The sequence below is a fragment of the Manacus candei genome, unplaced genomic scaffold, assembly GCF_025592945.1.
Source record: "Manacus candei isolate 608988 ecotype Guabito, Panama unplaced genomic scaffold, ASM2559294v1 h1tg000003l, whole genome shotgun sequence".
Lineage (NCBI taxonomy): Eukaryota > Metazoa > Chordata > Aves > Passeriformes > Pipridae > Manacus > Manacus candei.
Genome location: NW_026138051.1, coordinates 11,293,999 through 11,304,868, shown reverse-complemented (window position 1 = coordinate 11,304,868; position 10,870 = coordinate 11,293,999). Strand labels below are relative to the sequence as shown.

The 10,870-nt window shown below is 41.7% G+C and overlaps 1 protein-coding gene and 1 non-coding gene across 2 annotated transcripts; both read left to right on the top strand.

Annotated features, from left to right (window-relative positions):
* The first annotated feature begins 829 nt into the window (after positions 1-829).
* Positions 830-8,189, top strand: PABIR2 (PABIR family member 2). Its single transcript, XM_051784968.1, has 10 exons — positions 830-1,266; positions 1,582-1,660; positions 2,972-3,028; positions 3,398-3,441; positions 3,522-3,576; positions 3,803-3,904; positions 5,117-5,205; positions 5,744-5,808; positions 6,762-6,858; positions 7,911-8,189. The coding sequence occupies exons 1-10, from the start codon at positions 1,151-1,153 to the stop codon at positions 8,059-8,061; spliced, it is 855 nt and encodes a 284-aa protein (XP_051640928.1). The 5' UTR covers positions 830-1,150; the 3' UTR covers positions 8,062-8,189.
* LOC127473545 (small nucleolar RNA U109) lies at positions 7,688-7,830 on the top strand. The gene has a single exon (XR_007905490.1). It is a non-coding gene; the product is annotated as a small nucleolar RNA U109 (small nucleolar RNA).
* Positions 8,190-10,870: the final 2,681 nt, after the last annotated feature.

Genomic DNA, 10,870 nt, shown 5'->3' with positions numbered 1-10,870 from the left:
TAACAAAAAATGCAAGGAGGTACCATAACAAATAGCTACAGGAACAAGAGTTCTACTGGGTTATCTAGGAGCACCTACCTTCAACCATTTAAAAGTAAGATAATAATTTGTATAGCCATATTCCCACTTAAGGAAGTTGAAGTGATGAAAAATCCTAACTTTTCTGTCTTAACTGTTTCTGTACCTAGCACTCTGGAAAAAGAATGATTTCCCAGGAGAAAATGAAGAGACACGTAAGAGACAAATGTGTACGTTGCAATTGTTATTGTAGAAAAATATTATAAAATAAAAATCAGTAAGCACAAACTTTGATGTTTTGGTCATTCAGAATCAAATTGCCAGGGTCAGTCGCAAACTTGAATAGAGCCAAGAACTAGAATCACATATCTTATAATGAATTTTATGCCAGATGCTCACATGCTCATTGTGCATCAAAGCCTCAGTATGTGCTTCAGCGAAAAAGGAAGGTTAGGGAGGACACTGGGGAAAGACTGTGTGATTTAAGCCCTGAAGAGGGTCGCCAAGTCTTTTCTCTGTTAAGGAGAGAAAAGTCTGCCGGAACAGGCTCGGCCGGAACGTGACCGCGGCGGGACTCGAACCGAGGTCCCCCGTCAGCCCAGGCCCCGCCCCCGGGGGCGGTGCGCGCGTCCTAGCGACCGTTGCGCCGTTTCAAACACACGCACGCACGGCCCGGTGGCCAATCAGCGCGCGCGCCGCCCGCGGGGGCCGCCGGGAGCCCGCCCGCCGCCGGGGCGCGGAGCCACCGCGCGTGCGCCGCGCGAGGCCGGGCGGCCCCTGCCTGCTCCGCTCTTGCCCGCGCACGCGCAGTGCGCGGCGGTGGGTGCGGAGCGCGATCGGTACCGAGGGAGGCACCGGGAGCGCCTCCAGAGCCGTCCGCGCCGGCACCGCCACCGGCCGCAGCCGCTGCTGCTGCTGCAGGAGCAATCGACCGCCCCCGGGTCGACCCCGGGATGCGGCGCTGCTGCGGCCGCCCCCCCCGCCGGGCCCGGCGCGCCCCCGGGCTGAGCCCGCGGCGCCGCCCGCGGGGCCTGTAGGGCCGGGGCAGCGGCGGCCTGAGGAGCCGCGGCGGCCGCCCGCGGTGAATGGGCGCCGCGGCGGGGCGGGAGGAGCCGGAGCCGCCGCCGCCGCGATGGCTCAGGAGAAGATGGAGCTGGACCTGGAACTGCCGCCCGGGAGCGCCGCGGGCCCGGGCGACGGCGGCGGCCTGAGGAGGTCGAACAGCGCCCCGCTGATCCATGGGCTCAGGTGAGGGGCCCGGGGGGCTCCGGGGAGGAGAGGTCTCCGGACGGGCTGAGCGAGCCCCAGGCCTCGCTGTGGGCCTTCGGCAGGCCTGGCGCTCCCCGAGCGGCCTCCGGGACGTGCCCCCTGTTCCTCGGACCCAGTGTGACCTCCTGTCCCCCCCCGGCTCGGTGAAGATGCTCCCCCGGTAGCAGCGGTGCTCTTCTTCAAAGAAAAGCTTGTTTTCAGGCCGCAGCGCGTGTCACGGCGCAGCGGAGCTCTAAGCAAAGCGCACCTCGAGAGAGTTTTGTTCACCAAACTTTTGTTTTTTCCCCCCTGCAGTGACAACTCGCAGGTGTTCCAGCCTTACGTGTTGCGGACTCGCAGGAACAGCACAACAGTTATGAGCCGTCATGGAATGGTGAGGAATCTTAAGCATGTCATGCTTGCACACAGCAGGGAGTAATCGGAGTAGAGAAATGAAGTTGAACTTGATCATTTGCACTGTGCATCCCAACGAGCTTCCAGGCTGCAGAATAAGCATTTTTTCACCTGTAACTGCAACTACAATGAAGTAATACTGGTGTGTTAACTGTGTCCACCCAGGAAGACAAGAATAGCTGAAGCTACATGTGATTCCCAGTATTAAGTACAGTCTTTAGGTTAGTTTAGACCTGACTGTGGGTTAGAAAACTGTTTTCACAGTTAAAGTCTTGAAAGGTTGTTTTAATTTGTTGTGAAAATGGAAGAAAGAGTCACAGTTTTTTGCTGATCTGCTTGTTTGACATGGTGCTCTTTTTTTTTTTTTTTTTTTTTTTTGCAAAGGCTGAACACTAGATCTCAGAAAACCATTTAAAGAAGAGTAATTTATTTGTTGCTCTCTGTTGTAAGTCTGGTAGTGTACAGAGCTGCAGTTGTTTAACGTTTCAAAGATGTTGCTTTTTTTTCACCTTTTCCTTCTCAACTGAGTGATCTGTATGTGCCTTTCACTGAAATTTTTCTGTCTCATTTAAGGGTAATGAAGATTAAGTATTGCTTTTCTCAAAACCTGTAGAACTTAAAGTCCCTAAATAAGTTTTTTCTATGCCTTCTGTTCAGAAAAGGCGAGATGGGATTCAAAATCTTCTGCTGTGAGATTTCTTTAAAATAAGAATCCAGAATTTTGGAGCTCAGACTGGTAGATGTGGCAATGGACGCATGGATATCCAGAGTGGGAACTGTTGGCCCATTTGTATGTGATGGAGTCAGAGTTCCAGAGAAATTAGATGCATAAAATGGCAGAAGCAAAGCTTTAGGGAGTGTTGTTCAAGACTGAGCTGAAACACTGAGGTTTCTCTTTTATAACAGAGAGCTGAGTGAGAAAGGTTCTACAGGGGTTTGTCATCTTACTCTGGGCAGTGAGGAATTGTGTAAAGATCATAGTTTCATTTGTAGTATCTCACTTGTTTGAGTGGCATCTGTAGCTATTTGTGTACTTGGGATGTTGAGCAGTATCTGCCTGCAAGTCAGTTCTGTGCTGCTTGTTGAGTGATACAAGGAATTTGTAAGTGGTAAAACAAGTCTTTTCTCTTGAAGGTCAGTGTTTGCTTTTTGCAACATTGTTTGAGTCATCCACAGGTAGTTGTACAGCTCATTTTTAACTCACTAAGACTTTATTTAATGGTAAATACTATATATGCAAGCAGTTGAAGTGTGATTTGATCATTGTGGCTGTCACTTTTTCTTTTTCCAGTTCTTGTCATCATCTCCTATTCGTATTCCTAGCAGCCGACTTCATCAGATCAGAAGGGTAAGTTTTTATCTGTGTGTTTAGTAACAGAATGAAAAGTACTATATAATATTGAAGTACTTATACAGTGGGAGTTTCTTTCCTATCGAGTTTGTCAAGTACTAAAGAAAACTGTATTTTTCAAGACTTCATTTCAACAAGGGAAGTGTCCTTGCAAGGCTTATTGTTACGTTTAAGCTGCCTTGCATTTTTGAAGTGTTTCATTTAAGAGAAACAGTGAGCTGGACTGGTGGCAGTCTTGTCTTTTTATAGTGGTTCTACTGTTCATATTTCAATTGTGATAGCAAATCACTGAATCACAAGTGTTATTTCAAGTGCCTGTGATGAATCAAATGTTATGGGGAAACTTAGGACATTTATTTCCTGCAGGAGGAAGGAGTGGATTTAATGAACAGAGAAGCAGCACATGAAAGGTGAGTGTTATTGAAAGAACGTGATAAAATAGCCAGAGTTATCCTTTTTGTAGCTACTGATGGGGTTTTTTGTATTCTAGGGAAGTGCAAACAGCAATGCAGATAAGCCAGTCATGGGAGGAAAGCTTGAGCCTGGTAATCTCTTTATAGATGTTTCCTATTTAATTCTACTTTCACACTTAACTGATGAATTTAAGGGAAAGAGAGGAATTAACTATGAAAATAATTTAAGAAGAATTTAAGCTCACCTGCTTTAGCTATTTTGTGCATTTGACCCAATGACTTTCCATTGCAAGGTTGTGCCTTGGATTTCAAGGTGATATCCTGTGCTGGTGTTGAATCTGAAACCTTGTGTTCACAGAGCGACAATGACTTGGACAAGTCTGAGAAATCTTTTTCCCCAAAGAGAATAGACTTCATTCCAGTTTCACCTGCACCTTCACCTACAAGAGGAATAGGGAAGGTAGGACGAGTGAAATAACCAAACCGAAACAATATTTCAGAACTCCAGGCCAAGCTGAACTGTGAAGATGTGTAACTTCACAAATTGTTTCATAGTTTAAAAAAACCCAAACAAACAACACAACCAAGTACACCAAAAACCCCAAAACCACATTTTATTGGTTTCTAAGAATCAGATGGTGACCCATCTTGGACCTTGCAGAGTTTAGTCAGGAAAACAGTGGGTGTTTTCAGTTACTACTGTTTGTGCAGTGTTTGGATGGGTTGGAGTTCTAGGGGAGCTGGAAGAGGTCATGGAAGTAATCATGGACATGATCTTCAGCTGCAGAAGTGGGGGGATGTTGGGGAAGAAGTACCAAAATTGGAATGTATCATGTACAGTAAGAGTAGGTGAAGACTGCAGATCTGTGTGGTGGTAGGGATGAAAATGTGTCCCTCAGTTATGGAAAGGAAGGCACAAACACACTGTGAAGGAGGACTGGGGTGTGCTGAACTTGCACCAAAAACTGATGGCAGATGCTGGAGAAAGAGGTAGCACAGAGAAACTGATATTTATTTTTGAAGATGACCTTATTTTCACTCCCTTTTGTGGTTCTGCTTTTGTACTGCAGTATTTTCCTGCAGGCCCCTACCTGCAGTGTTGCTGCACGGAGCAGCCACATACTCGTGGTGGGTAAATGTGTTCCTGGGATAATGCTGGTGCTGGCAGCTGGTCCTGTGCCTTTGGAATCAGTTGTAAAGCAGTAGTAGATAACTTGACAGAAGGATTTTTGTGTTGAGCTGCGAGCAGTTGTAGGCTAAGCTCAAATTAGCTGCAGAACCACAGAGCTAAATATCCTGTTCTACTCTGGAATATTGTCAGTTTGCAGACCAGATGTACTTTGAGTAATTTCTACTTGTTTAACAAGCCCCTTGAAAGGGGGTAAGTCTTGACTACTGTACTGCTGCTTCTAAGTGTGACAAAGAAGAGAAACAACATCTATTTCAAGTTCACGTTTCTCGTGGGTTTCAGTTTTAGGTTAATCCGAGCAGAATTGCACAAGCCGTTACGTTTTTGCAAGTTAAGTTTTCAATGTTTCCAAGGTTGTGTTTGATCATCTCTGCCTAGTTCAGTTGCTAGCTTTTCTTTGAGTGGGGCTTGGAGGGTGGGGTGGAACATCTGAGTGTTTTGAAGGAAATTCTCAGGTGTGTCAATGTGCCTTTTTTTCTGCAGCAATGTTTTTCACCATCATTGCAAATGTTTGTGAGCAGTAATGGGTTACCTCCAAGTCCTATTCCCAGTCCAACAAGGCGATTCTGCAAGTAAGTGACATGTGCAAGTAACAGGTGTATGTTGGGCTAGAATTGGAATTTAAGCCAAAGATTAATTAAAGCTGATGTTAAGGCATTAGAAGAGACTATAGTTTTACAAGAGCGAAAGCATTGCCATGTAAAAATGCTCTGAAAGTTACCAGTGGTAACTTTATGTAGGTGCTCTTATAGAGCTTGTGTCAGCTTTAAACTACACTTGGTAAATTGTGGGGAAGTACTTCAAATTAACTTCAATAACTTTGTCAGCAGATAGGTTTTATATAAATAATGCACACAATTTATAAATGGATAGAAATGAGAACGCGATGCACAAAGGGAAGGAGAAAACCCTGAAAAACTTACTGCAGCTTTTGATGGCAGATAATCTGCTCTAAATGGGCAGCATTTATTTGTTATGTATGTATTTAGATGCCCTAAAAATTCCAAGTTGTGCAGGAATAGTTTGAAGATTGCTTCATATGCTGTGGTTGTGTTGATTTGATGTGACTTGGAACCTTTATCAGCCTGACTTTCAGTGTGCTCTCTCTAGCAGGAGGAGTCAAAGTCCAATCAACTGTATCAGGCCTAGTGTTCTTGGCCCTATTAAAAGGAAAGGTACGTGTATTTACCTTATCAGATGTTTTAATATGGATGTAGTTTTGCAGCTGGACATTTTTATGTTTATGCAGTAACATGTTACTTTGTAAATATAATGCACTTGTATCCACGGTGAACTGGAATTTGCTACTTATAACTTAAAAATACAATGTAAAGTAGCTAGTCTAAAACGCAGGAATGGAAAACTTTAAAAGCAGCTACTGCTTGAAAGAGGCAGAGTTTATTATGCATCAAATGAAACATTATGAATGTTTGTAAGCCCTGACATTCCTACAAGTACAACTGAACAGTGCACACCCTTCAGATCATCTTAGGAATGTTGCTTATCATGCAGGATCTTCTAAACTTAGTACTGAATGTTTGTTTTCACCCTGAAAGTTCAGAAGGTGAATGTTTGGAGAAGTGGAGTAGATCAGTGCCCTTTTCTCCTGAAGGGGTAAAACTGTTCTTTCCTGGAAGTATTCCATGTTAGGGATATTCAAATTACATCCCAGGGCAAGTCTCCACAGTAGAACTGTAAGAGTGAGATATTTACAGGTGAGCCACTAGCTATGCTTAACCTTTTAACTTGGGCATTTTTAACTGCGCCAAAAGCATGTCCTTTTATTGTACAAGACTTATATTTAGCCTTTGAGAAAAGTTACTGTTTATTGTTTGGATTTTTTTTTTTTTTAGGGCTGCTTGTCCTGTCAGATTAAAGAATGTTGTCTAATTTGTATTGACTTCACAGGAGAGAGAGACAAGTTTTCTCATAGATACCAATTCTATCTTGGCTGTTATTTTCTGTGAATTTTAGAGGCATTTAAATGGAACAAAAGTTTATTAAGCTCAGTGATCAATAAGGGATAGATATTCATACCTATGCTTTACCCAGCTTGTAAAAGCAATGCAGGTAAAGACAATGTTCCAGAGTCTCAAATGAGTTTGATTGTTTGCACTGTTTTCCTTAGGTGAAATGGAAACTGAAAGTCAGCCAAAGAGACTTTTCCAAGGAACAACCAACATGCTTTCTCCAGATGTTACACATCTGACAGATCTCAGTTCATGGTAAAATATTTCACGTGCCCTGAAATGCCAAAACGGGGAATGTTCATTTATCATAAACTCTCCTTTTTTTTTTTTTTCCTCCAGGAAAAGAGTGCTTTGTGTGTAGCTCGTGCATGCATATTACTGGGAACTGTTCCTGTGGGAGTGTAGTGTGACAATGGTCCTGCTCTTTGTATTAATTTTTTGAGCAGACTTTAGCCTAGATTTAGTACATCAAAACTTTTATACTGAATATAATTGTTACAAATCCCTGTTGATTCATCAGCAAAATTACTTTGCTTCATCGTGTCAGTATGTTGTAGGTACTGGTCATACAATGTCTGTGGTACTTTCCTGAATACTTAGAAAATGTGTGTGAGTACTTAATAGTTTTTGTCCCTACATTCATGATTCTGAGTTACTGTCATCTTTCTTTACTATGATCATAAAAAGCTAAGTTCTTTTTTTTGTGTGGAGTCAGATGCTAAGTATTCAAAACTGTGAACTGTTTTACTGTAATTTCAGTTTACCTACAGACTTGAAACTGCCTAGATTTTTTTTCACGTTGCTTCCCTCTAAATTGCAAAAGCATCAATTTATGTGCCTTCTGGGATCTTGTATCAGGACTTCAAAATCCAAACACAGGAATTCCTTACTTACTAAGGAAAAATAGGTCTCAATCTTGCTTTGAGTAGTGCAATGTTAAAGAGCATACTGGTTAATTAATGGCATCTTTGCTGCAGTGCTGATTAATTTATTATTATTCCTTTCCTATAAGCTTTTAAGGTTTTAAGCTCATTAGTTTTCACTTATTTTCTATGTCTGATTAAAAACAGCTTTGTAATTTATTTTGCATGTTAAAAAAAAAAATAATTCTGCTCCTCATTCCCATGAGGAGCAGGAATGTATATAACATGCTACAGAAAACAAGGAGTTTTCAGGGCTGCCAGTCTTGCAGTAAAGACTGAGTGGTAGTATAGGTCTCCTACATGTTCTCTCCAAGGGGAAAGCACGTTAACTTTGTGCAGTCTCATCATACCCATGTACTAAATAACCTTTTTCTCTTTCCCCAGCCTGTCTTCAGATATTCTTGACGGGAGTAGCAGCAGTGTTGGCTCTTCCTCTGATTCCCTGACTAAAGGCAGCATAACCACCGAGTCTCCAGTCACATGCTCCAACTCCTGCTCTTCCTTCATACTGATGGATGACTTCTCACCCAAGTGACTTACCAAGTCCTGAGTCAGTGTCTGGCTGTGCTGTCCCCTCACTGTACACTTGTACAGAGAAACGAACTGATCCTTGAACCATTAATATGAGGTTTATTAAAAGGAAAAAAATTGTTGTTACTGTAATCCTTGGCTACTTTCCAGTGATTTTTTTTTTTTATTTATCCATTTAATGGACATTGTAGACCATATTAATGTCTGGTTTTGCGAATTTATTTTTTAAACAAGATGTCTGCTGATATTATACTAACTTTTGCTTTCAGGAACTTGCATACACTTTTTGATTCCAGGAGTAGGTATCTACCTATTAGTGTTGCAATTTTTAGGAAAGTACTTCTATCATTATCATGGTCACTATGTCTAGGGAAATAACTTGGTTTGGAAGGATTTGAAAATACTAATTTATTCTCTGGCACTTCTACTATTGAGAAAAATTATTCTTGCCTTTTTTTTTTTTCAGTCACTAGCCTGAAATTCCTTTATGGAAGGGAGAAAAAATATTTTATTTTCTTAGTGCTGCTAGTCATTTTTATTACAGAAGACCACATTGGGTGTGGAAATGTCACTCTATTACATTAAAATAAAAACCCCACAACAAAATAACTAATGATTGTCACTTTTGCCATTGGTGAAGAAATAATACTACTCTACAAACATGATTAAATTAGCTGCATAGTTCTCTCCCCTGATCATTTTTCCTACAGATTGTATGAAATAAGTTCAATATTCAGTAAGATTTGGCCAAGGAAAATTAATCCACGCCTCGACTGAAGATATACAGTGCAGATAACTAAGTTAATTAAACTACTGTGTAGGAGAACCATGTATGGCACCATCGATGTCTCCTGTGGCATTGAGGTCATAAGTATTTTTGTGCCTTAGGGGACATTGTTACAAAATTATGGAATGTAAACCAAGAGGGGTGGGTGGGGAAAGTCCTTTGTGTACAGCTTGTTTATAGAGTGCTTACCCTTATCCTGCCGTGGATGCTGCTTTCCTTAGTGTTCCTCCCCGAGGCGTGTGAGGTGCTGTGGGCAGGCCAACTCTGCTGAGGGAGCAGCCCAGGGGACACCCCTTGCAGCTGCTCTGGACAGAGTTTGTCCCTTTGTTGGTCACGAGCAGGGCAAACAGCTCAGCCAACACTCAATCCCTAAGGAAAGACTTTGGATTGGATACGAGTTCTGCAAGTTGCTTGGTGAAGGAGCTCTATTTGAGCTACGAGTAGTCTTGATACAGTACCTTGGTCAGTCTGAGGTAGGAATAGATATTTTACTTTTTAAAGACTATAACGGGGCAAAATAAATCCGTTTGTAATCTACTGTGTTATGCTATTTATTATTTATAACTCTGTAAAAAGTCTGTGGTGATGAATTATAGTATTTTTTTATGATTGAATAAGTTTTTTATGTTCAGTAATTGCTGGCTGGTTTGTATTTAATACGCAACATTGTCTGCCAGAATCATAAGCTTCCATTTTTGAATGTTTGTAACATAAATGCTTTTGTTACCTAAAAGTACAACTTGTGATCTTTCTGAAAGAAAATAGCACTGAATTTAAAGTAAGATTATGTGCTTTAGAAGTGAGCACAACCTCTGGCAATACTGTCTGCCTAGAAGGGGAGGGGAGAACCATAGTTTTTTCCGAAGAAACTGTTGGGTATCCAGAAGACATGTACATACCAGATTATTTTTAAAAGTGTTTCCTTTAAATTGTAAGAAGTACTAGAATGGGCCAACAGTGGCACTATTATTTGTATTACCATTTTCACCTGTGGAGCATTAGTTCCCCACTTCAAATAAATGTGCATATTGTAAAATATTGTCCATTGGTGCCATTTTTAAATGAGCTCTACAAGTATTGAATGTTAATTTTATTTGTATATGCACAGTGCTATTTCTTGAATTTTTGATGTCTTAAATAGCTTAATTATTTTTTTATTCATGCCTGTGTCTTCTCTGCCTTCTTGATGCTGAAAGAAGGTTCCTTTTCCATTGCAAAATATTGATAAACAGTCTGTGATAAAATCCAAGCTGTTACCTGTGCCCCAGTTTCCTTATACCTTGCTTTTACTGCTACCGTGATTTAGAAATCTAAACAAGGGGTGGCAGGAGGGGGAAATCTATTGCATGCTTTCTTAAACCTGAGAAGAGCATAGCTATTGCTTATTTTTGGCTGATTTACCTGTACAATTGATGTATTCCAGATTTGTTTGTTAGTGGAGAGTCTTATCCGAGTGCTGGCCTCTGTAAACATTCAAATGTACGCTGCATAAAGCAAACGCACAAACAGTCACTCTTGTTACAGCAGTTTTTTGTAGTGTTCTGGCTGTTCTGCACTCTTGGAATGTCTTACAAAAGACATTGCTCTTTTATAAAATATATACTTAATGCACACACTCGCTGTGTCTGTGGTTTCAGGATGAATGTTGCAGTGTAATACAGGCCCCAGGCAGGCCCAGGTTCTCTTTCACACTTGCAGCTGTAACAACACTTGTTCATTTTGAAACTTAAGTTTCCTAATATGCTGGTTATTGATACTTGCACTCAACTGCACGAGAGTTGCTGCTGCTCAAGGATCGATCGATATTGCAGTGTAAAGGCTGCACAGCATCCTCTGACTAAAACTGACTGAAAGTTGCATTTCTGGATTTTTTGACTGCCTTGTCTGATACCAGTTTGGGAAGAAGGCCAGCTGGTGCTGGTAGTCAGCTTTTATGTGTAACTATTGATACTTAACTGGTTTTTATGTCTTCACCAGACTTATTTCTTCTGAATTGCCATGATGAGTGTCTTGAGAATTCCTGTCT